Raw genomic sequence first — 25,644 nt, forward strand, 5'->3', positions numbered from 1 at the left:
CCAGGCCTCGCCGGGGCCCCACTGCCCGCTGTCTGCGCAGGCTGCCGCGACCCCGTGGCCAGCTACGTCTCCCAGCAGCCTGCTCGGACGCTGGGGAGCAGATTTGCTCTGGAGGGTGTATGTACCAGGAAGCTGCATTGCTCAGAGCTAGACATTCTGCAGGAACTTTCTCGAGACTTTTTTTCTCATGGCCGCGACAGGTATTTGGTTACCCACACTTTAAAACAACTCAGGCTAATCATGCTTGTGGCCAGGCTCCGTGGCGGCGAGGGAGAGGGAGTGAGCCGGAGGGGAGGTCTGGGGACCTTCGCTGCCTCCAGTTGGTCCTGATAGGATTTCCTTGGAAAACAGAAAGCAGAAGGCAGCTTCCTGGAGGAAAAGATTGGAAGCCAGGGGCCCGCCCTTGGTGCAGTTCCAGGGCGATCCCTTCAGTGCGTGGTCCTGAATCCCTAGCTGGGGCGGGGGAGGGAGGCAGGGGTGCGCGGCTCTGCAGAGGCCAGGGTCAGCACGAAGGACGGGGTCTCCTCCCGGCCAAGCCATCCTCCCCCCGGGCTCTCACGCCTGCCTCTTCGCAGCAGTGTGTTTCCTGACTCCCGGACACGGAGCTTTGCTCCTACCAGCCTGCTGCTGCTTTCCAGCTACAGGGCACTGCCACCTGCGACCACGCGCTGCTGATTCCTAGTCTGGCACCCCACATGGCTGGTGGAGGTCAGGTGTGGGCTGTGTTGTCGGCGAAGTTTCAGATTGTGGATTAGATCGGGGCCCTTGTGTTTGAGTCCTAATGTCCATGACCCTCTTTTCAGGGATGTGAGTCTGTCATTTTTAAAAATATTTTTTCTTTTAAAAGATTTATTTTTATTTATTTGAAAGGCAGAATGAGAGAGAGAGATCTTCCATCTGTTGGCTCACGCCCCAAATAGAATGGTCAGGACTGGGCCAGGCTGAACCTGGCCACCCACATGGGTGCAGGAGCCCAAGCACCCAAGCTCTCCCAGGACCATCAGCAGAGAGCTGGGTCAGAAGTGGACAGCCGGCTCCCGTATGGGATGCTGGCACTGCGGGCGGTGGCTTAACCTGTTATGCCAGAATGCAAGCTCTGTCTTTTTTTTTTTTTTAAGATTTATTTTATTTACTCGAAAGGCAGAGTGACAGAGAGAGCAGGACAGAGAAAAAGATCTTCCACGTCCTGGTTCACTCCCCAAGTGGCCACAATGAATAGGGCCAGACCAGGCTGAAGCCAGGAGCCTGGAACTCCATCCGGGTCTCCCACATGGGTGCAGGGCCCAAGCACTTGGGTCATCATCCACCGCTCTCCCAGGTGCATTAGCAGGGAGCTGGATGGGAAGTGGAGCAGCCAGGACTCCAAGCGACCTCTGATGTGGGATGCCAGCGTCACACAGCAGCTTAACCCCTGTGCCACAGCGTGGGCCCCTCAGTCAGTTGTAAAATCAGCGCAAAAATGCGCTGTGTGGTGGGACTGAGACGTGCAGGGGCTGAGCGTGGCAGCTCGCAGGTGAGTGTCCTTTCACACAGGACTCACAGGTGTGCTTCACTCCTGCTGATGCGCAGGGTCCCGCTGTATCACAGTTCATTTAGCCATTCCCCTGCGGATGGATAGCTAGGTCAGGTCCATGCATTATAATTGTTATATCCAATGTTTTCAGGAACACCCTTGTACATCTACTTTTGCACACATATCTGGTTTATCTGGGTAAATCACAGTGGCAGGCATGAGAAATGGAATTCAGAGACAAGTTTGGGAGTGGGTTCCAGCAGTCAAGATGTGGCACAGCAGGTAAACACGCTGTCTGCAACGTTGGCATCCCATGTGGGCACCAGTTGGTGTCCTGGCCGCTCCACTTTTGATCCAGCTGTGGCCTGGGAACGCAGCAGAAGATGGCCCTAGTGCTTGGGCCCCTGCACCCCATGGGAGACCTGGATGAAGCTCCTGGCTCCTGGCTGTGGCTTCAGCTTGGCCCAGCCCTGACTGTTGCAACCACCTGGGGAGTGAACAGCAGAACAGATGGAGGATCTCTCTCCCCCACCCCCTTTCCCTCCCTCCCTCCACCCTCCCCCTCCCCATCTCCCTGTAACTCTTTCAAATAAATAAATATTTTAAAAAAATAGATGCCCACACTGGGACTGGTGTTGTGGCATGGTGGTTAGAGCCACCACCTGCGACACAGGCATTCCATGTGTACGTGGTCTGAGTCCCAGCTGCTCCGGCTCCAATCCAGCTCTCTGTTGCTGGCCTGGAAAAAGCAGTGGAAGATGGCCTGATTGTTTGGGCCACTGCTGCCCACGTGGGAGACTTGGATGAAGCTCCTGGCTCCAGCCATCTGGGGAGTGAACCAGCAGATAGAAGATCTTGCTCACTCTCTCTCTGTAACTTTGATGTTCAAATAAATAAGTCTTAAAAAAAAAAAAAAAAAAAGATGCCCACACCCCATATCAGAATACCTGGGTCTGGCTCCAGCTCCTGATTCCAGCTTCCTGTTAACGTGAACGCGGCGGCGGCAGCGGGGGAGGGGGGGCAGCAATAGTGGCTCAGGCGCTTAGGGCTTAGGTTCTGCCACTGTGTGGGAGACTGGGTTGCACTCCTGGCTGCTGGTTTTGGCCCCCTCCAGGCATGGCAGGCATTTGGGGAGTGAACCAGCAGATGGGAGCTGTCTTTCTGTCTCTCAGATAAATAACAATTGACAACAAGAAACAAAGCCAAGTTGACGCTTTTTCAAAAGGAGAGAGCACTTCACAGAAAAGCAACACCTCCACACTGCAGTAGCACCTGCTTGCTGCCTAGGGAGCGCTTTCTTTTAAGACTTATTTAACTAATTGAAAGGCAGAGTTACAGAGAGAGAGGGAGAGACAGAAGGGGAAGAGAGAGAGAGAAAATGAAAATGTGAATCTCCCATCTGCTGGTCCACTCCCCACATGACCACAATGCCTGGGGCTGGGCCAAACTGAAGCCGGGAACAGGAGCTTCTTCCAGGTCTCCCACTTGGGTGCAGGAGCCAAGCACCGGACCATCTTCTGCTCAGTAGGCCTGCTTCCCAGGCGCTTTTAGCGGGAGCTGGATCAGAAGTGGAGCAGCTGGGGCTTGAACCTGCGCCCACATGAGATGCTGGCATCACAGGCAGTGGCCTAACCTGCTGGCCTTAGCGCCTGCCCCCTTGGGAACGTTTCCAAGGTCAGGATGTCTTTTCCATTTTAGAGTATCTTACGTTCCCCGTGTCCCGTGATGCAGGGACCGCCTGTGCACAGCCTCCGCTCTGGGTGCTAAAGGTCTACCCCAGGAGGAGCTGACACAGGCAGGGATGCCCAGGACCGAAGGGAGGCTTCTGGTGAGAATCCCTGCATTGGAATGGCACCTCCGAGGCCCGCTGCCTTAGGCCTTAGCCTGCTAAGAGTGTCCTCGACCCAGAGAGCAGTGGGACAGAGTCTGGAGCAGCTGCGCTGACCTGGCTGCCTCTCAAGGTTGCTGCTCAGACCTCCTTCAGCGCTCACGTGCCTGGCTTCTGCCTGACTTGGAGGAGCCGCAGCGGTGTGAGAAAACTTAGTGAGCTGCCGGCGTGCAACAGGTGACTGCTCGCAGGGCTGAGTTAATGAGCAATGGCAGGGGTGGCGGGCAGACTGCGGGCTCCCTGCAATCCCAGTCTCTTGTGTGCAAAACATTTCTGTTGGCGCAACAGTGCTCCTGGGCAGATTAGTTTTTGTTTAGTCAACAGATGTGTGTTCTTAGAGAGCAACTGTAAGCCAAGGTTTTGGGGACAGGAGCCGCACGTGCGTGACAGACATCAGCCACGCGCTCTCCTCGTTTGGTCACCGTGGCGCTGTGAGGGGCCGGCTGGCCCTGTCTCCCACTGTGCCCTTCTGGCCTCCTCCACAAACTCCCCCCTTTCCCCAGCGTCTCTCGTCCCTGCTGTCCACAGCCCCCAGGGCAACGGAACCAAGCCTGAGGCAGGAGTCCTGGATTCCGGCTTTCCTGCGGTTGCTTGGTTGCGTCTCTTTTTCAAGGTGTATTTATTTAGTATTTATTTCCAAGGCAGAGAGAGAGAGGGAGGGAGGGAGAGAGAGCTATATATAGAGAGAAAGAGATTTCCAACTAGAATTCCCAATAAGTGCAGCCATATGTGCAGTGGCTTAACCGAGGCACCACAGTGCTGGCCCCCATCCGTCCTGCTGCCATTTCTTGTGTGAACTTGGAGAGGTCACGTAACCATGGTGATCTGGGGACTCTGGAAGGGGGCACAGGTGGAAAAACCCAGGGAAACGTTGCCTTCCATCTTTTCTGGGCAGCCCTTTGGGGTCCTTAGCGCTCACTGGCAGTGATAAGTGCGTGCTACCCAGCTCAAGGGGCCGCTGTGTTGCAGGAGCCCTGGCAATGCAGTGGGCAGACCTGGGTGGCAGGAGTTTTGTGTTCTGCCACACGACAGCTGTAGGACCCTGGGGTGCTGTTTTCTCATCCTCTAGTGTAAGGGGATTAGAGTAGATGGCGTCTGTTTTCTTCTAGTACAATTCTACGACGCCATGCTCAACGCAGGACATGAGAGAAAGGGCAGAAGCACCGTGAAGTTCACTTATTTGTAGAAAGTGCACACCGACATCCTGAAAGCCCGTTGGCGTAGCTCAGGTAAGTTTTATCGCAGAAAGGATGCATAACCGGGAGGTGTCCCCGAGCGGCCACGGGGCAAAGCCATTCACAGTCCGCACTGGGTGTTCTCGCGGCTGAAATGCTCTTTGCCTGAGCCCCACTTCCAGGGCTTGGTGACGTGGTGCGCAGAGGTGCGAATGAAAGGGGCGTACAGCAGTAGCTCCATCTCAAGAGACGAGAAGCAACAGCTCACGGCCAAGGGTGTGGCTGTGGAGGAGGAAGCCGAGGGACCCTCAAGGAGTGAGGACGCTGTGTGTGGAGCGGGCAGGAGGTAGCCTTCGGGGAGAGCCTCGGAAGGGCTGTGTCCCAGAGGACAGAAAGCTGGACAACAGCAGAGGGGCCCAAGGGACACTGGGTGGCACCAAGATGCGTGGCTGGAGAAAGTCCACGGCCAGGAGGAAGTGGGAAAGTACAGGTCCGGGCTGGTGGCGGCTCCAGCAGGGATGAGGTTGATCACGGTGTGGATACAGGAGCCCCGGCGTGTTCCTGGCTGTGTGTGGGCAGGGTGGCGGTGGACAGGTGGAACTGAAGGTCATTCGCTTTCTTTTTAGCAACTTCCAGTCACTCTGTTGTGTCTAGAGCACCTTCTCTATGAGCGCACATTGTAACGGAGCGTGGCTGGTGGGGTGGTGCAGACAGCGAGGGGGGGGTGTTGGGCTTACGCGGACAGTAAATCGATGACCTGAGCGCAGGGAACCGCCTGACTCCAGCTCTGGGAAGCCGCTGGTCGTTTCCCGTGCCGGGGACTGCTTTTGGATTAAGCTCCTTCCACACATTTGGCTTGCTCTCCGCCCAGCCCTTTTCACTTTCTAAATTACGATGACCTGTGAGTGAATCCTGTGCAGCTCACGCGGGACGGTACACAGTACCTTCCGACTCCTGGGGGCAAGGACGTGAGAACGCAGGAGGCTCCGTGCGCTCTGAATCGCCTTGTGTGCAGCGTTCATCTCAGCGCCCGGCCGGCCGCTTCCCGGCAGCCCTTGAGCATGGCAGGTGCGATGTGGCTGCCACCGGCTCTGCGCTCCAGACACTAGAGCTGGGGAGCGCTGCTCCTAAATGCTCCCCGCCTAAAACAGCCTCCTGCTGCGCGAGACAGGATGCATTCTGTGGTCAGGAAGTTGTTTCCCGCAGGAACCTGAAGCCCGTGGATGTACCAGGTCCAGAATTTTGAGAGACTATGAACATACGCAAATATATTCAAAGATTGGCAGGTTACTCCTGTGGTGCAAAAGCCATCGACACAGATGCTTGAAGAATCAGAACGTACCGTCTGGCCTTGGGAGAGTCGTGCAGCCTCCATGTCCCACTATCTCAAAAAACAGCAGAGTGGACTCCACCGATTCTCACATCACTGGAAGCCTCCTGGGGACCAGGGCTGTGTCTGCTTGTCCTGTTCCCTCCTCCTCCTCCTCCTGGGGACCAGGGCTGTGTCTGCTTGTCCTGTTCCCTCCTCCTCCTCCTCCTCCTGGGGACCAGGGCTGTGTCTGCTTGTCCTGTTCCCTCCTCCTCCTCCTCCTGGGGACCAGGGCTGTGTCTGCTTGTCCTGTTCCCTCCTCCTCCTCCTCCTGGGACCAGGGCTGTGTCTGCTTGTCCTGTTCCCTCCTCCTCCTCCTCCTCCTCCTCCTGGGACCAGGGCTGTGTCTGCTTGTCCTGTTCCCTCCTCCTCCTCCTCCTGGGGACCAGGGCTGTGTCTGCTTGTCCTGTTCCCTCCTCCTCCTCCTCCTCCTGGGGACCAGGGCTGTGTCTGCTTGTCCTGTTCCCTCCTCCTCCTCCTCCTGGGACCAGGGCTGTGTCTGCTTGTCCTGTTCCCTCCTCCTCCTCCTCCTGGGACCAGGGCTGTGTCTGCTTGTCCTGTTCCCTCCTCCTCCTCCTCCTCCTCCTCCTCCTGGGGACCAGGGCTGTGTCTGCTTGTCCTGTTCCCTCCTCCTCCTCCCCTCCTCCTGGGACCAGGGCTGTGTCTGCTTGTCCTGTTCCCTCCTCCTCCTCCTCCTGGGGACCAGGGCTGTGTCTGCTTGTCCTGTTCCCTCCTCCTCCTCCTCCTCCTGGGGACCAGGGCTGTGTCTGCTTGTCCTGTTCCCTCCTCCTCCTCCTCCTGGGACCAGGGCTGTGTCTGCTTGTCCTGTTCCCTCCTCCTCCTGGGGACCAGGGCTGTGTCTGCTTGTCCTGTTCCCTCCTCCTCCTCCTCCTGGGACCAGGGCTGTGTCTGCTTGTCCTGTTCCCTCCTCCTCCTCCTCCTGGGACCAGGGCTGTGTCTGCTTGTCCTGCTCCCCTTGCCTCCTTCCTTTGCTCTTGAGATTCACAGTGCGCAACTCAGGAAGCTCACTTGGGTTCTGGGCTGCAGGTGCTAACACTTTCTCTTGTCAACTTTCCACGAGTCCCCAAAGCTCAGCCAGGAAACCTACTGTGGAACTGGAAAGCAGGTGCTTCGGGTGGTCTAAAGGGGCGGTCTGAGGTGTGCATCGTGGGTAAAGAAAAGTGGGGGTCCCTGTGCTCTCCATGTGCTGTGCAACCAGAACCCCAGAATTCTGGAGGCTAACAACTGTCTCTTCTCTTGAGGAAACAAACAAAACTCACCATGTTGCTTCATTTCACCTGGGCCACTGCTCTGCCACCTCCCCCCTCTTTGCTGCCTGATGTTTTGAAGGAGTTTTCTCTCGCTCCTGAGTCGTCTTCACCAGCCACTCGCTTCCCGATTGCCCAGATCTTCCTCTGAATTCGGACCTCTCACTCCACTGAAGCAGGTCTGGGGCCCCCGGCAACATCTGGCTCTTCCCAGCCTCCTCCAGGGCTCGGGAGCTGCTCTCCCCTCTTGAGTTCCTGTTCTTCTGATGATTGTCCTCCCATTGTTTTTCTCTTCTTCTTTTCTTTAAAGATACATTTATTTATTTGAAAGAGTTACACAGAGAGAGGAGAGGCAGAGAGAGAGAGAGAGAGAGGGGTCTTCTATCCGCTGGTTCACTCTCCAATTGGCTGCAATAGCCGGGGCTGCGCCAATCCGAAGCCAGGAGCCAGGAGCTTCTTCCTGGTCTCCCATGTGGGTGCAGGGCCATCTTCTGCTGCTTTCCCAGGACATAGCAGAGAGCTGGATCACAAGTGGAGCAGCCGGGACTAGAACCGGTACCCATATGGGATGCCGGCACTGTGGGCGGCAGCTTTACCCGCTGTGCCACAGCGCTGGCCCTCATCCCATTGTTCTTCATCTGTCTCCTTGGTCCAGCCTCGAACCCTTTGAGTTCCTTATGTGGGCCTGAGCCTCCATTGCTTCCTCCTTGTTAATAGGGTGATTGTGTGTTCCCCATTCATATGCTGAAGTCCTGACCTCCAGTGCCTCATGATGTGGGCTAATCTGTAACCACAGGCAGTGATAGTTGGGGGGTCCCTAATCCAAAATGCATATGTTCTTGTAAGAAGGGAGATTGGACACACACACACACACACACACACACGTGGAGGCAGAGATTGCGCACGCGCGCACACACACACACACACGTGAAGGCAGAGATTGCGCACGCGCACACACACACACACACACGTGAAGACAGAGATTGCGCACGCGCACACGCACACACACACGTGAAGGCAGAGATTGCGCACACGCACACACACACACACACGTGAAGGCAGAGATTGCGCACGCGCACACGCACACACACACACGTGAAGGCAGAGATTGCGCACACACACACACACACACACACGTGAAGGCAGAGATCCGAGTGCTGCTTCTGCAAGCCAAGGAGTGCCAGCAGCCGGCGGGAGGAAGGTGGGAAACCTGGAACAGTCTCCTCCCACCTGGAACAGAGTCTACCTCCCACCTGGAACAGAGTCTACATCCCACCTGGAACAGTCTCCTCCCACCTGGAACAGTCTACCTCCCACCTGGAACAGTCTACTTCCCACCTGGAACAGTCTCCTCCCACCTGGAACAGTCTCCTCCCACCTGGAACAGTCTACCTCCCACCTGGAACAGTCTCCTCCCACCTGGAACAGTCTCCTCCCCCCTGGAACAGAGTCTACCTCCCACCTGGAACAGTCTACCTCCCACCTGGAACAGTCTACCTCCCACCTGGAACAGTCTCCTCCCCCCTGGAACAGAGTCTACCTCCCACCTGGAACAGTCTCCTCCCACCTGGAACAGTCTACCTCCCACCTGGAACAGAGTCTACCTCCCACCTGGAACAGTCTACCTCCCACCTGGAACAGTCTCCTCCCACCTGGAACAGAGTCTACCTCCCCCCTGGAACAGTCTCCTCCCACCTGAAATAGTCTCCTCCCCCCTGGAACAGAGTCTACCTCCCCCCTGGAACAAAGTCTACTTCCCACCTGGAACAGTTTCCTCCCACCTGGAACAGAGTCTACCTCCCACTTGGAACAGTCTACCTCCCACCTGGAACAGAGTCCACATCCCACTTGGAACAGTCTACCTCCCACCTGGAACAGAGTCCACATCCCACTTAGAACAGTCTACCTCCCCCCTGGAACAGTCTCCTCCCACCTGAAATAGTCTCCTCCCCCCTGGAACAGAGTCTACCTCCCCCCTGGAACAGAGTCTACCTCCCACCTGGAACAGAGTCTACCTCCCACCTGGAACAGAGTCTACCTCCCACCTGGAACAGTCTACCTCCCACCTGAAATAGTCTCCTCCCACCTGGAACAGAGTCTACATCCCACTTGGAACAGTCTACCTCCCACGTGGAACAGAGTCTACATCCCAGCCCTCAGCAGATCTGGCTCTACAGCCTGATCTCGGAGGGGCAGCCTGCAGCGCCGCGAGACAACGCGTGTCTGTTGTCTCTGTGCCGTGACAGCCCGAGGACGCCAACATTTGTGTCTACCGTATCCCCAGGCTAGAGGTGCCCGGACCCTCTGTGCCTTTACAGATCATGGGCAATCAGGGAGAAAGCAAGGAGAGCCCCTCCCCCAGCCCTTCACAGCGTCCTCCTGGGAGTCTTGGCTAATTCCGAGATCAAACAAACAAGCAAACAAAGCACTGGGGGCAGGTGTCTGGCCTGGTGGTGGAGCTCTGCAGATGGCGCTGTTCCTTAGAGCAGTGCTCCAGCTGCTGCCTGCTGGCGGGGTCTCTCGCTGGACCATATCTACCATGGAGAGGCAGTGCCCTGTTCTTCTTGGAGCAGACGCCCGCTCTGGATGTGGCTTGGCCTCTCCTGCCTGCCAGGCTTCAGCCAACACCACCATCTGGACTTGCAGAATGCCTTACCCACCGTCATGGCGATGCACACGGGATGGATTCTCAACGAGCTCAAAATTTTAAAATAATAATAATAAAAACCTTGTGTGGCTCACTGGTGGAATTCATGATCTTCCCGTGTTCCCAATGGCTCACTGGTGGAATTCATGATCTTCCCGTGTTCCCAATGGCTCACTGGTGGAATTCATGATCTTCCCGTGTTCCCAGGCACCCTGCAGCAGCTGGCTTGTGAGAACAGTGCATTCGCCTCTTGCAGAAACAGCTCCAGCCAGGTGGCACTCAGGCGGGGCTGGGCAGGCTCCTCAGGAGGCAGCAGGTGCTCTGCACCCAGCAGGCGGTGCTGTCTCCTCCATTGCCAGGAACCCTGGGAGGGAACGGGACTGGCGCTTGCAGAATCTTTGGCCCTTGGTCCTGCAACTGTGTGCTCTCTGGCCTGAAGGTCGCAGTCCCACGGGGAGGATGCCTGAGTCATGATGCAGCCGCACGTACTGCCCTGACTGCCGCTTGGGGCTCCTGCCCTGAGCAAACAAGCCCAGGAGGCAGTTCAGGTGCTGAGCTGCTGATGGGTGTGGACCTCCCAGGTGCTCTGGGCTCGTCTTCCAGCCTGGGGGCCAGGAGCAGTGTGTCTAGCATGCAGGAGGTCCCCCCGCCCCCCCCGTCCCCAGCATGTTCACACCTGTGGTCTCTCTCTCTCTCTCTGGAACGCTACCTTTCAAATAAGTAAATCTTTTTTTTTTTTTTTTTTTTTTGACAGGCAGAGTGGATAGTGAGAGAGAGAGACAGAGAGAAAGGTCTTCCTTTTGCCGTTGGTTCACCCTCCAATGGCCGTCACGGCTGGCGTGCTGCGGCCGGCGCACCGCGCTGATCCGAAGGCAGGAGCCAGGTGCTTCTCCTGGTCTCCCATGGGGTGCAGGGCCCAAGCACTTGGGCCATCCTCTACTGCCTTCCTGGGCCACAGCAGAGAGCTGGACTGGAAGAGGGGCAACCGGGACAGAATCCGGCGCCCTGACCGGGACTAGAAGCCGGTGTGCCGGCGCCGCAAGGCGGAAGATTAGCCTAGTGAGCCGCGGTGCTGGCCAAGTAAATCTTGAACATGTTCTCTGTCTTCTAGAAGCTTTATAGTTTTATATTTAAACTTTTGATCTAGGATTCATTTTTAGTTAATTTTTTAAAAAAGATTTATTTATTTGAAAGTCAGAGTTACAGAGAAAGAAGAAGAGGCAGAGAAAGAGACAGAGTTAGAGAGGGGGAGATAGGTCTTCCATCACTGGTTCACTCCCCCAGATGGCCACAATGGCCAGGGCTGGGCCAGGCCAAAGTCAGGAGCAGGAGGTTCATCTGGGTCTCCCACATGGGTGCAGGGGCCCAAGGACTTGGGGCATCTTCCACTGCTTTCCCAGGCCACAGCAGAGAGCTGGATGGAAGTGGAGCAGCTGGGACACGAACTGGTGCCCGGATGAGACTCCAGTGTCGCAGGTGGCAGCTTTACCTGCTGCACCACAGCGCTGGCCCCCTTGAGTTGACTTTGGTATCAGATGTGAGATCTGGGTTGTTGCATGACTTAGGGCCCAAAATTCACAGGTGCTCCGGCACCCTTTGCTGAAAAGTCCGTCCGCCTCCCCGAGATCCTTTCCCTCCTGTCTCACCTCTGGCTGGACGTGGGCGGGTCAGCTCTGGCTGGACATGGGTGGGCCAGCTCTGGCTGGACGTGGGCGGGTCACCTCTGGCTGGACTTGGTGGGTCACCTCTGGCTGAACGTGGGTGGGCCAGCTCTGGCTGAACGTGGGTGGGTCAGCTCTGGATGGACGTGGGTGGGTCACCTCTGGCTGGACGTGGGTGGGTCACCTCTGGCTGGACGTGGGTGGGTCACCTCTGGCTGAACGTGGGTGGGTCAGCTCTGGCTGGACATGGGTGGGTCAGCTCTGGATGGACGTGGGTGGGTCACCTCTGGCTGGACATGGGTGGGTCAGCTCTGGATGGACGTGGGTGGTCACCTCTGGCTGGACGTGGGAGGGTCACCTCTGGCTGGACGTGGGCAGGTCACCTCTGGCTGGACTTGGTGGGTCACCTCTGGCTGAACGTGGGTGGGTCAGCTCTGGCTGAACATGGGTGGGTCAGCTCTGGATGGACGTGGGTGGTCACCTCTGGCTGGATGTGGGAGGGTCACCTCTGGCTGGACGTGGGCAGGTCACCTCTGGCTGGACGTGGGAGGGTCACCTCTGGCTGGACATGGGCGGGTCAGCTCTGGTTCTCTGTTCTCTGCCGCTCCTCTCTGCGCCTGCCTTCCCACAGTGCCCCTGTTGTGGTCGGGTAGCTGCATGGCAAGCCTCGTGGTCGGGCACAGAGGTTTCTTCCACTCCACTGTTCCAGTCTCTAGGCCTCAGCTGATCCCCCCAGCCTGGGAGGAGCCAAAAGCCCACGGGACTGCTCCCCACGTGGCCTCTGTGCCGACTCCCTCACCACCTTCCAGGCCTGGGGGGCTCACTGCGGACAGGCAGCAGTGAGGTGTCCAGTCGGGCCTCTTCTGACGGCACCGTGGGGGTCCACACAGGGGCGCGTGTCACCATAGGGTCAGGCTGGGGGTTCAGCTTCCTTGCTCTTTGTATAGTGTTAAAGGATTGATTTATTTTGATTTATTTGAAAGGGAAAGCAACAGAGAGCGACAGAGGGGGGAGGGATGTCTTCCATCCTCTGGTTCATTCCCCAAATGGCTGCAGCAGCCGTGTCTGGGCCAGCTGAGCCAGGAGCCAGGACAGCATGCTGGTCTCGCACAGGGGTGACAGGAAGCCAAGCCCCCAGGCCATCACCCACTGCCTGCCCAGGCACATGAGCAGGAAGCCGGATGGAAAGCAGAGCAGCTGGGACTCTGATGAGCGGCTGGCCTCGCCCGTGGTGGCTGAGCCTCCTGTGCCACAGTGCCAGCCCCGCTCCGGCCACTCTGACGCTGCGGTTGGGGAGTGTCACCTTGTCCCAGCCGGGTGAGGGTGGAGGGCTGCCCCGGGCTTGGCTGGCCTGGCTGGGCAGGACCCCGGCTGGCTCTGTGGCAGCTGGCTGGATTAGCGTGACGCTCGGCTCCACGTGTCCCTTCCTGGGTCCTGGGCCTTCCTTGATGCGTTGCTGTTGCTGGCTGCTGCACGACCAAGCGTGGAGCGGATGAAGTAAGAGCAGAGCCCAGGGCACCCCTCCGCGCGGCCTTCTTCAAGGCCAGGGCCCCAGGTGCCGGCTTCCCCGTCTCTCCGCAGTCGTGCTGTCCCCAAGCTGCGCGGTGCTGCTCATTTATTGCTCCCGACCTTCCCTCTTCCACGTGGACGCCGCCTCTGGAGGGGCAGGGCCTTGCCGCCGGCTTCCCGCGCCGTCCTCGGGGCCCAGGACAGGATCCGGCGGCGCGTGACGGGATCCAGGTGCTGTGGTGGGCAACGTTGCACTTACGTTTCGTTTACGTCCTGAATTTGTTTTTTAGGCTGCACCTCCTGAGCGGGACTGTCAGGCCAGGGCCACGCCAATGCCCTTCAGACAGTGCGCTGGTTCCCGGTCCGGCTGGGGTCCAGGGGAGTGCGGGCCTCTCGCAGCCTCCCCGGGGCTGCCGCTTTCTCAGCGAGTGCCTAACGTGCTTTGCACTCTGGGAAGACCACGGAGGCCTGGGGCTTGAGAGCTTGCAGAGGTCCCCGTGGATGGCCCTGGTAGCTCCTCAGTGGAGGCTGGCACCTGGGTGTGTGAGACCCTCTGCTCCGCCCGTGATGGACAGACACAGGAGAGGGGCAGCGGGCAGGGAGAGAAGAGGGAGCCCCTCCCTGGAGGGGCCCGGGGCTCCTCAGAAGGGGGGGCAGCATCGCCCCCGGCCACGGCTTGCCCAGCCTCCCGTTCTCGCCTTCCGGCTTCGCTCTGAGCAGCCCGGGTTCAGCCTCCGGAGTCTGGGCTCGTGGGCACCTCTGCGCGGGTGCAAGGGTGGCGTGGCCGAGCGCAGCCTTGCAGGAACCCCAGCGGCAGCTCTGCTCCAGGCCCTCAGACCAGGGCTCGCTCCCCGGGACCCCGCCAGGGCCTCAGAGGAGGGCTCGCTCCCCGGGACCCCGTCCAGGGCCTCAGAGGAGGGCTCGCTCCCCGGGACCCCGTCCAGGCCCTCAGACCAGGGCTTGCTCCCCGGGACCCCAGCTGCCCTGCTCTGCCGCTCCGGCTGCCTCTCCCCGCTCCTCCCTGCTGCACCCCAGCCTGAGCTCTGGTCTGCGCTCCAGGTTCTTGGAAGCAGCAGCTCTGGTTTGCCCAAGCACGGGAATCGCCTGAAGCGCCGAATGCAAATCTCAGACAGCTCAGGAAATTTGAGCCCTGACAGGGAGTTTGATAGAAGAAATTGCTGGGGCCGGCCTTGTGGCATAGAGAATTAAGCCACCACCTGTGAGGCCGGCGTCCCATGTGGACACCTCTTCCAGTCCTGGCTGCTCCGTTTCTGACCCAGCTCCCTGCTAATGGGCCTGGGAAAGCAGCAGAGGAAGGCCCAAGTCCTTGGGCCCCTGCATTCACATGGGAGACCTGGAGGAAGCTCCTGGCTCCTGGCTTCCCCCTGGCTCAGCCCTGGTCTTTGCAGGCACCTGGGGAGTGAACCAGCAGATGGAAGGCCTCTCTCTCTCTCCCTGTGACTCTGACTTTCAAATAAATAAATAAATGAATCTTTTAAAGAGGAGGAGGAGGAGGAGGAGGAAGGGGAGGAGGAGAAGGATTTTCTGGTCTTTGGAAGTACATGGAGCTTTTTGAAAATAGTGGTTGGTGGGATGGTGAGTGTGACTTTCTTCTACGGAGTGCTTTTCCTGTGCTTCCTGTCTGGAGTGTAAAGGTGTGCTTGGTTTGATCAGTAGGCACACTAGAACGCTGTCCCCGGAGACTTCCGAAGGCCCCAGCCCTCCGCTAAGTGAGAGGCAAAACCACTGCGTCCTGGCCGGGGCTCAAGGTCACAGCAGAGGGCACAGGTGGGGCCGGTGGGGCTGGTTTGTCATCACCTGCAGCTGGCCAGGCCGGTGTTGATACAACACAGCTGCCTGGGGAGGACAAGGCGCCGGGAGGGAGGAGGAGGGGCCCTTCCCCAGGGAGGCTGTCCCCCCCACTGCCTCCTCCGGGCCTCGCAGGCCACAGGCTTGCAAGCCAGGCGTCCCGGCTTGGTGCTTTGGGCAGAGGCAGCCGCTCCGGAGCCCCAGCGCCTGGGCCAGCTCCAGACCCGCATCCAGGACCAGCTCGGTGGACGTGAGGGTGAGGCGATCTTTGTGCTGTGCTTTTCGGTCTGCCTGGAGCGGGCGTCCAGGGGCTCTTTTCCGCCTCCTTCGGGCCAGACCGTGCACCTCTGGAGGGAGGGACGCTGCGGTTCCCAGGCAGCGGGGAACTGTTCGCTGAGCATCTCCGTGCTCCACGTTGAGCTAAACGGTGCTGGGTGCGAGCCGGCGTGGCTTTAACCTCCCGATCTCGCCGGCTAATGTGGAATGCGTTCATTTAACAAGCAGCTGCGAGTGAGTACAGTCCCGGCAACGCACAGGAGGAGCTCTGAGCCACCGGGGTGCAGCTGGCGGTCAGGGAAGGCTTCTGGAGGAGGAGGAAGCTGACCCTGGGCTGGAGGAGCGGCAGGGCCGGTGGGGAGGTTCCAGCCCAGAGGGAAGTGGGGGCAGAGACGCAGCTTTCCTGGGAGAGCAGTGTGGAGGGAGGTGAGAACTGGAGGAGGCAGAGGCCACACGCTGCCGCCTTTTCTTGGCAGCTCAATGGCTTTCGAGGGTCAGCGGGCAGGCACAGTGTCTGGTAAATCAGTTGAAAATGAAGTCCGTGGAGGCCTGGCCTTCCAGAGGCTGCCTCGGGGGCAGCCATCTGGGCTGGCCGCGGGGGCGGATCCCGAGGACTTTTTCCCTGGAATGGGTTCTGCGGCCCCCACTTCCTCGTGTTTTCGCAGGGTCTCTGGCTGAGCGTGGGAAGGCGTGTGCACTTTCCCCCAGCGCCTGGGAGAGGGCCTGGAGGCGGTGACTGCTGGTCGCCCCGCCCAGAGCTGAGAGTGCGTTTTCTCCCTCAGGGCGCTCCCGACCTGGGCCTCCTTCTGGGCAGGACCTGGGCCCTCCTTCTGGGCAGGACCTGGGCCTCCTTCTGAGCACGACCTGGGCCTCCTTCTGAGCACGACCTGGGCCTCCTTCTTCTTCTTCTTTTTTTTTTTTTTTACAGGCAGAGTGGACAGTGAGACAGAGAGAAAGGTCTTCCTTTGCCGTTGGTTCACCCTCCGCGCTGATCCGATGGCAGGAGCCAGGAGCCAGGTGCTTCTCCTGGTCTCCCATGGGGTGCAGGGCCCAAGCACTTGGGCCATCCTCCACTGCACTCCCTGGCCACAGCAGAGGGCTGGCCTGGAAGAGGGGCAACCGGGACAGAATCCGGCGCCCCGACCGGGACTAGAACCCGGTGTGCCGGCGCCGCTAGGCGGAGGATTAGCCTAGTGAGCCGCGGCGCCGGCCCTGGGCCTCCTTCTGAGCAGGACCTGGGCCTCCTTCTGAGGATGACCTGGGCCTCCTTCTGAGCAGGACCTGGGCCTCCTTCTGAGCACGACCTGGGCCTCCTTCTGAGCAGGACCTGGGCCTCCTTCTGGGCACGACCTGGGCCTCCTTCTGAGCAGGACCTGGGCCTCCTTCTGAGCACGACCTGGGCCCTCCTGAGCACGAGCTCCGTTCAGGGGGACCAGACTCTGACCCCCGGCTTTGCCGCTGCTTGCTTCACAGTTAGACTCTGCTGGGTGTCTTGGACTGTTTCTCCTCCGGGTGGGATATCCTTCATCTTGGGAACAGAGGTATTCTGGATTTTGGATCTTCCCAGATTTTGGAATGCTTACATACACACAGTGAGATATTCCGGGGATGGGCGGACCCGAAATTCCTTTCTGGGCCACGTTTATCTCCTGTGCGTGGTCTGAAGGTAACTTCCCCCAAGGTTCCGAGTGTTGTCTGCGACTCCGGTTTCAGACGTTCAGATCGGAGCGCTCAGCCTGCCCTCGTCCCTGAGTCTGTGTACCTGGGACCCCTCTGGGAGTCGGAGGGCCCGTGCCTGCCTGTGACTGTGTGACTAGCAGGTGCGCTGCACTGACCCAGGACTTCTCCGTTAGCTCAGTGTCCGTCCAGAGAGCGGACACCAAGTGTGTCTCAGTCCTGCTGGCTGCACATGGCTGTCACAGGTGATTTAATCGTTGCCCTCTTGATGGACATCTAGGGTAGAGCCGCTTGTCAGAACTGGGAGAGCCAGTGGCATCAGACGCATCTCTGCATCTCTGCTTTTCTGTACATACCTGGGTTTCTCTGGATCAACAGCAGTGCGAATCTTGGGTCACGGGTGTGGGTGATCTAAAATGTGATAGATGCTAGCAACTGCTCTCTGTAAAAGGTATGCGACATCTGCACTTTAACAAGTGTATGATAGGGCCGGCCTCCTCACAGCCTCCACACCGCCACGGATAATTCTAAGTCTCTTGTCAACACGGCAGGGTACAAAGTGTGGTCTTCCTTTTGTTTACATTTTACGTCAGGAGTCATTGCTGTTGGATTTTCTCCCTGTCGTGTTTTAATTTAACTACAGAGGTTTCATCCTGAGGTTTCCCCGTATTTCTCGGCTTACGTGTCGTGTTTCTTCCTGCTGCAGGCCAAGGCTGGGCCAGCATGGCGTCGGTGTTCCGGAGCGAGCAGATGTGTCTGTCACAGCTCTTCCTGCAGGTGGAGGCTGCCTACTGCTGCGTCGCTGAGCTCGGAGAGCTGGGCTTGGTCCAGTTCAAAGACGTAAGCCCGCACTCTGGAGATGGGGGGAGCAGGGGCGGAAGGAGGTAACTCGTTCACGGTGCAGTCTGCAGAGAGGCGCTTGGAGCCGGAATGGGTGCGATTCCGCGGCACTGGCCCTCCTAGCCGGGATTAATGGGGATTCTGGAAAAGCCCCTCGCTCCTCGTCCTCCTACAGGGATGTCTCCAAACCCTAAAGCAGTCGGCACATGTCACGCGTCACTCTACTTTATTTCCTGCCTGGGATCTGTGAGCCAGTGGGCGTGTGGCTGTCCATCCATTCTTCTGAACACAGAGACCTATTTTCTCTGACGGTCAGACTGGGGACAAAGTATTCTGGAGTCCACAGTCCAGCTGATATTCTGGGGACAGGCCGTCTGTGCACGTGACATTGGGGTATCGCTTCCCAGGGGGAGTTTGTTTTATTATTTTTCTAAAGATTAATTTCATGTGTTTGAAAGGCAAAGTGACAGGGAGAAGGAGAACAGGGACGCACACACACGCACACACACACATGCGCTCACACACATGTGCACACACGCACACGGAAATAGGAGCAGCCCGGAGGCATCTGGGGGTTGAGTGGGAAACCGGGTGTGTTTTGCCTGGAACTCACCTGTCTGACCTCTATGGGAATGTCTAACCCAAAGACAGCTCCAGCATTAAAAAGATTATGCAATAACCAAAGACAGTGCACCTGCAGCTGTCGCCCCAACGCCTCCTGTGCCCCCCAATCCCGCAGTTAAACGCGAACGTGAGCGGCTTCCAAAGGAAGTTTGTGAATGAAGTGAGAAGGTGCGAGTCGCTGGAGAGAATCCTCCGTGAGTCAGCTTCTCCTTTCTCTCCCGCGTGGGGAATCGTTCCCAGGCCTTCATTAGCTAACGCGGCCGTCTGTGATGATCTTGGGGGTGGCCCCGAGGGGGGTTGGGGTGGCCCCCAGCTGCAGCAGGTCCAGGGAAAGTTCCGTGGGCTGAGCTGGCCGAGAGGCACCTGCCGCGCCCAGCCGGCTTCGTGGTCGTGAGAAACCACAGTCGCCTGTGCGCTCTGTGGGCTCCCATCCCTAGGGTTCCTGGAAGACGAGATGCAGAACGAGATTGCCATTCAGCTGCCTGAGAAGTACCCGCAGACCCCTCTCCCGAGGGAGATGATTACCTTGGAGGTAAGCGCTGCCCTGGCTCCCCCAGCCAAGAACAGCCCCGGAGCCCGCCGGCTCCCAGGGGCTCTGCACACTGCTGGCCGGCCAAGCCCAGACGCAGACCAACCCGACTGTCCACGTCAGCACCGCAGGACAATCCCAGTGAGCCTGTCTCAGGGGCGAGCTGTTCTCTCGTCTCAGCACACGTGGCTCATCCCACGGGTGCGAGATTCTCACGGGCTGCGAAGGCTCGCCCACGAACGGTGCCACTGAGCAGGCCAAAGACAGGCACGAGGGGCCGCTTCCTGGTCGTTGGCCGGTTGGAAACGATTAAGGGCCCAAGTCCTCTGTAGGTGGAGGCCTCTCGTCAGCCTGGCTCCTGTGGTCACCGGGGGAAGGTGGCCGTTCCCTTTAGCCAAGGACGCTGTGGCTGGGGAGGGCCGTGCCTAGTTCTTCCCTTCTGTCTGCTTCCTTCCCGTCTGCCTGTGCACGGTGCCACGTGGAGCCATGAACTTTGCCCAGCGCACCAGGAGCACGTGGTGGGGGTGGAAGTGAGAGGAAACCAAAGAGGCAGAGCGAGGCCAGCGAGGACCTGGGGACACTTCGCTCTCAGGGAGGAAGGGGCAGGCGTCCTCGAGCAGAGCTTTCCCCTGGTCGGGGGCTCCTTCTCGCTGGCTCGTCGGTCTGAAGGCGTCTCAGAGCCTTGAGGTCTGTGCAGCTGTCAGTGTACAACTGTGAGACCCCAGTCGCCTGCGCACCGATGTGTGGGAGGACCCAGCCTCGCACACTGGGTGGGTGCAAAGAGGAGCATTTCGATGGGCTGTCATAGCAACTGCGGGCATCCCGCTTCCTCTTACAACGAAGCTTGGCAAGGTGGGGCCTTCTTGATTTTGCTAAGGAGGTAGCGTGTGTGTTTAGTTCCAGATAGAAAGAGCCATATGGCGGGACTTCAAACGGTTTGTGGGAAAATGGAATTAAAAGTGTGAGTTTATTTTGATGTGAAAAATGTTTTGGTGCAACAGATTTTTTCATAATAGATATAAAATGCAAATTATGAAAAAGCTATGCCTAGATTTCACATTTCATTTATTTGAGAGGCACAGACAGACAGACAGAGCGCCCCTATCCACTGGTTCACACCAGGGCCAAGGCTGCAGAGGCCCATGTGGCGGCAAGGACTCGGGTGCTTGAGCCACCGCTGCTGCCTCCCAGGTGTGAAGCAGCAGGGAGCTGGAGGGAGGAGCCGGAAGCAGGCACCCAAACCAGGCACCCACATGTGAGATGCAGGCATCTTAACAGTGTTGTGACTTCCAGGCCCCATACCCACTCCTATGCATGGATTTCAAAATTACTTTTGCACCAAAGTACACTCATAATTTTAGTTCTATTTTCCATGAACTTTTTGAAGTTCCCTGTGTGTTTTGGATAGTAACTTAAAAATACCATTCATCCAGCTGGATTTAGCATGGGTTGATTGATTCAATTCTCTGGTTATTTATTTGAAAGAGTTACAGAGAGAGAAGGAGAGACAGAGAGAGGTCTTCCATCCGCTGGTTCACTCCCTACTTGGCTGCAATGGCCAGGGCTGAGCCGATCCAAGGTCAGGGGCCAGGAGCTTCCTCCAGGTCTCCCACACAGGTGCCGGGGCCCAGGAACTTGGGCCATCTTCCACTGCTTTCCCAGGCCATAGCGGAGAGCTGGATTGGAAGAGGAGCAGCCAGGATTTGAACCGGCGTCCATATGGGATGCTGGCACCGCAGGCAGCAGCTTTACCGGCTACACCACAGCACCAGCCCCTAATTCTCTATTCTATAAATCCTTCTCTGACTCTGCCAAGGCGTACACAATCCAGGTTTCACCATTCTCTGTCTGACATTACAAGCTTTTGGGCAGATGGAGGAGGGCTAGCACGTGCCCCGTTATCCTTTTTTATTGTTTTGTGTTATCTCTTTGGCAGGGGAATCTCTGAGATGGATTTTTTAAAATCTGGGATCCGCTCTTTTGTAAGAGGAGACCCGGATCCCGTTGCACTTGCTGTGCTGACTGATTGCTGGCTTCCGGCTCTGCACCCGCCCCCTTCCCGGTGTCTGTGCGGTCCTGACCCTTGCTGCCTTCTCTTGGTGTGAAAGCTGTGGACACGGACACGCAGCCAGTCGGTGTTCATTAGCATGTCAGCACACACGCTTGGTGCATCTCCCTTAGGAAATCTGCTGGTCCCATGCGCGTTCCTCTGTGGGTTCCTTTGTGGACTTTTGTCTTTGTTCTGTAGTCTTACTACAATGTTTGCTTGTGGATTTATTTGTAATTTTTACTAAGTGCTGAATTGATGTAGTAGAATTCTATAAATATGTGCACGTGTAAGGAATCAAGACACAGCAACCTCTGCCTCCCCACGGAAGAGAAAGCGCCGCGGGGCTGCCCTTGAGGCGCCGGGGCCCCTGCCGCCCCTGGCCCGCGTCTGCCGCTCCTCGCTCTCCTGGATTTACTGCAGTCGGTCTGGTCTCCTAAGTGACCACGTGGAGCCGCACGGTGACTCCTCTGCTCCCTGCCGTTCTCTCCATCATTCTGCTTTCAGAGGCCCTGTGCTCTGTCGTGTCTCTGGGGCTGACTCGTTCTCACTGCTGGGCTGTGCTCTCTCTGTTGAACACGGCACATTTTATGCATTGCACTGCTGATGGGCATTTGAGTGAATGATCTTGCATGTTTTTAAATGATTCCTTGAATCTCAGCATTGCTTTCAGGAGTTGTGTACAGGACAGAACCGATCTATCCACCTGGCCGTCTTTCATTCTCACGATGTCTCAATAGTTCTATTTTATGTTTACCTGTTCTTTTATTATGTCTTTTATTATGGGGTATGTTTGTTTAATAATATCTTGTTTTTTTTTTTTTTTTTTTTCCCAGTAGAAGTAACACCTTCATTTATCTCTCTGGACATTCTAAAACTAAGTCCTTTTCAGACTCTTTTGTAAGAAGCAATTTCAACCAGTTGATTTTGTGTTCTGGTGATTTTTCTTGCTATTAGAATTCATTATAGAGCCTATTCTTTTTTTAAAGATTTATTTATTTCTCATCAGAAAGGGAGAGACAGAGAGAGAGAAATCTTTCATGTACCGGTTCATGCCCCCAGTGGCCATAACAGCCAGGTCTGGGCCAGGCAGAAGCCAGGAGGAGCCAGGAGCTGCACCTGGGGCTCCACGGGGAGGCAGTGGCCCAGGCCGCCAGCCCCCAGGCTCGTTAGCTGGCAGCCAATTGGAAGCAGGGCAGCTGAGACCTGAACAGCCCTCCCACCTGTGACACTGGACCTGACCTGCTGCCGCACAGTGCTGACCCTGAGCCGGCTCTTCCCCAGGCTCATTCCAGAAGGGCGGTAGGAGGTGTGGTCTGGTCTTGCCTCCCGTGTTTGCCTTTCTCCAGGCCCCCACCTAGAGCTGGCTGTGGTTACCAGTGATGCCAGGTCCCTCCCATGCTTTATCCGTGGTTACGGTGTGTCGGAGGCGGCTTTACTTTACCTTCCCTGTGAAGTGGGGGCGTGGAATGCCAGGCCAGGATGCATGGACTCTTTCATGGAGCTCCTGCCTTCCTGCCCCCCAGGCGTCTTCCAACCTCTCTGGCGCATTTGCTGGTGGAACCCCAGTCAGCGCTGTGTGGTGCCTGCTCACTCTCCAAGCACAGGGAGCCCCTGGCTGGCCTTCGACGCCCTGAAGGCTTCTCTGGCTCTCGCTCGGTGGCGGGGTCGAGGGTGGTGGGCGGTCCCGGCGCTTCCCACCAGGCTCCCCGGTCTTCCCTCCCGCGCAGACCGTTCTGGAGAAGCTGGAAGCGGAGCTGCAGGAAGCCAACCAGAACCAGCAGGCTCTGAGAAGAAGCCTCCTGGAGCTGACGGAACTCAAATACCTCCTGAAGAAAACCCAGGACTTCTTCGAGGTGGCTGCGGGCGGGCTGGCTATTTACGGGCCCTCAAGTGTCTGTTTTGCTCTGTGTCTGTGCCACGGGGAGGCCAGTGGTGAGGGGCTGGAGCCTGCACGACAGCGGCCACGCAGGCTGAGACGCAGGCCAAAGACCGGGGCGTTGGAGCGCGGCAGAGCAGTTGGTGTGGCAGACGTGGGGTCTGGGCGGGGAGACGGGGCCGCGTTCTGTGCTGGCAAGGGGCAGTCTGCACCCCAATTCTGATTAAACGTTCAGGAAGGCAGAGGAAGCCTGGGGCGTGGGGCTGCAGGTAGGTGCCCTGATTACACTGAGGGACGGCACCGCTTTGGCTTTCAGACGGAAACCAACCTGGCTGAAGATTTCTTTACGGAGGACACGTCCGGGCTGCTGGAGTTGAGAGCCGTGCCTGCCCACGTGGCTGGGAAGCTGGGGTTGGTGGCGCTGTGTGTGCAGAGTTCTGTGTGCTGGGTCTCTGCTTGCTGCGGGGCCTGTGCTAGGGTCCCCGGGTGTTTGTGAGAATGAATGAATGAGTGAATGAATGAGTGAGCAAATGGCCCCAGAAGAACCTCTTCCCGAGAGTGTGCGCCGCCACGCAGTAACAGCGCAGGTGCTGGATTTGAGAAGCCGAGTGACAATTGTGAAAACGTTTGATCAGAAATTAACGCGGGTCGGCGTACGTTCAGAGTAATGCCAGTGAAAGTCGCCATTTTGAGGCTGATAGATGTTTGGGCCACATTGTCTAAGCACCTGGATGACAGGAAACCAGGGATGCATGGAACCAGCACATGAACCCCTCCTAGCGTTTTCTGTAAAAATCCAGAGGCCACCGTGGCTCGTTGGCCCCGTTTAGTTACAACGCTGCAGTGAGTGTCCAGCGCTCTCTTATTACCAGCAAGTGGACCTGGTGTATTGATCGGCGTGATTAGGATAACCGAACATATCAAGGGAAACAGAGGTCCACAGGGAGCCGGGGCAAGCTGGGTGCGGGCGCAGGTGGGGGTGGCCCTGTCTCGGCCTGGTGCACAGGGAGAAGGGGCCTCCTCCCTGGCCGCCCCCCACGCCCATGTCTCCTCTGACCGCCCAGGTTCACGGCCGGCGTGATAACCAGGGAGAGGATGGCTTCCTTCGAGCGGCTGCTGTGGCGCGTGTGCCGAGGAAACGTGTACCTGAGGTTCAGCGAGATGGACACGCCTCTGGAGGACCCCGTCACGGTGAGCAGCGCCTTCCTCCCCGCCGCCCAGGGCGCCAATGCCACGGCTCTCCCTATGGTGGAAGGCCAGAGGAGGCTGATCTTGTCAGCACTTCCTAGCTGGTGCTCAGTCCCCCAGGACACTCAGGGGCGCGCTGCCAGCCGGAAGGCGGCTGCGTCTCACTCACCGAGACTGCTGTCGGCCGAGTGCCCCAGCCTGGGGCGTGCGGGCCTTGTTCACCTGCAGATCCTGAGTGCGCAGGCCTGGATCAGAAGCGGCCCGGCTTGGAGTGGGACCTGCACTGCAGTGTGGGATGCCAGTGTTGCATGTGGCCGCTCACCCTGCTCTGCCACCGTGCCCACCCTGGGTGCTGACTCCCTCCCGGGCACTGGAACGTACTTCCTCCTTAACTCCAAGAAGCTGGTTTAGTTCTTCTTCTTCTTCTTCTTCTTCTTCTTCTTTTTTTTTTTTTTTTTAAAGATTTATTTATTTATTTGAAAGGCAGAGTTATAGAGAGGCAGAGAGAGAGAGAGAGAGAGAGAGAGAGAGAGAGGTCCTCCATCCTCTGGTTCACTCCCCAGATGGCTGCAACCACCGGAGCTGAGCTGATCTGAAGCCAGGAGCCAGGAGCTTCTTCCGGTCTCCTACATGGGTGCAGGGGCCCAAGGACTTGAGCCATTTTCTACTGCTTTCTCAGGCCATAGCAGAGAGCTGGATTGGAAATAGAGCAGCTGGGGCTCAAGCCAGCACCCACATGGGATGCTGGCACTGCAGGTGGCAGCCTTACCCATTATACCACAGTGCCGGCCCCGGATTTAGTCACCCCCCCCCTTTTTTTATTTTTTAGATTTATTTATTTACTTGAAAGAGTTACGGGGCGGGGGGGGGGGGTGGAGACAGAGGTCTTCCATCCTCTCCAAATGGCCTCAATGGCCAGAGCTGAGCCAATCCGAAGCCAGGAGCCAGGAGCTTCCTCCAGGTCTCTCATGCAGGCACAGGGACCTGAGGACTTGGGCCATCTTCTGGTGCTCTCCCAGGCCACAGCAGAGAGCAGGATTGGAAGTGGAGCAGCCGGGACTTGAAGCCGTGCCCATATGGGATGCTGGCACTGCAGGTGGTGGCTTTTACCTGCTATGCCACAGTGCTGGCCCCATCAGGTTTAATTCTGAAACAGTCTATGGTCTTTCTCAGAGTAAAGGCCAAAATAAAAAACAAACAAACAAACAACAAAAACCAGCTTTATTTGATGAAAAGCAAATTCATAGTTAAAATAAAAAGCAATCTTAAGAAGCACAAGGCCTCATCCACTGCACCATGTTTGTTTTCACTTTCTTCCTGTACTATTGTCCTCGAGTCTACAGCCATAGACAGGTCCAATTGAATGTGGTTGCAGTACACATGGAAATAATATTTTGTATTTGTTTTAGAATGTCTGATTTCCTCAGGTGTATCCTTTCTAAAGAATATTTAATTTTACTTTAGTTTTAGCTTTGTCATTTGTTTGAAAGACAGAGCCCGGGGGACAGACAGGTCTTCCCATCTGTTGTTCACTCCCAAGTGCCTGCCGCAGTTCGGGCTGGATCAGGCCAAAGCCAGGAGACTGGAACTCAGTCCAGCTCTCTCACGTGGGTGGCAGAGCCCCACACGCTTGAGCCATCACCTGCTGCCTTCCAGGACACGCACTGGCAGGAGCCAGGACTGGAGGGGAGCTGGGACTGGCACGGAGTCGGGACTCATGCACTAGCAGGGAGCCGGGACTGGCA

The 25,644-nt window shown here is 57.5% G+C and overlaps 1 protein-coding gene across 4 annotated transcripts in view; it reads left to right on the plus strand.

The window, feature by feature from the left end:
- ATP6V0A4 (ATPase H+ transporting V0 subunit a4) overlaps positions 1–25,644 on the plus strand; it is a 71,770-nt gene that overhangs the window by 5,600 nt on the left and 40,526 nt on the right. For 2 of the 4 annotated variants that reach the window (XM_051835637.2, XM_051835638.2), the window contains 6 exons: positions 17,499–17,632; positions 18,372–18,450; positions 18,694–18,788; positions 22,563–22,688; positions 23,028–23,122; positions 23,776–23,902. In XM_051835637.2, the coding sequence (XP_051691597.2) occupies positions 17,516–17,632; positions 18,372–18,450; positions 18,694–18,788; positions 22,563–22,688; positions 23,028–23,122; positions 23,776–23,902 (639 nt within the window). In that variant the 5' untranslated portion in view covers positions 17,499–17,515. Of the gene's footprint in view, positions 1–4,357; positions 4,631–14,940; positions 15,096–17,498; positions 17,633–18,371; positions 18,451–18,693; positions 18,789–22,562; positions 22,689–23,027; positions 23,123–23,775; positions 23,903–25,644 lie in introns of those variants that run through there. The other 2 variants (XM_070071446.1, XM_070071445.1) reach the window with 2 other exon arrangements.

Source organism: Oryctolagus cuniculus, chromosome 3, assembly GCF_964237555.1.
Source record: "Oryctolagus cuniculus chromosome 3, mOryCun1.1, whole genome shotgun sequence".
NCBI lineage: Eukaryota > Metazoa > Chordata > Mammalia > Lagomorpha > Leporidae > Oryctolagus > Oryctolagus cuniculus.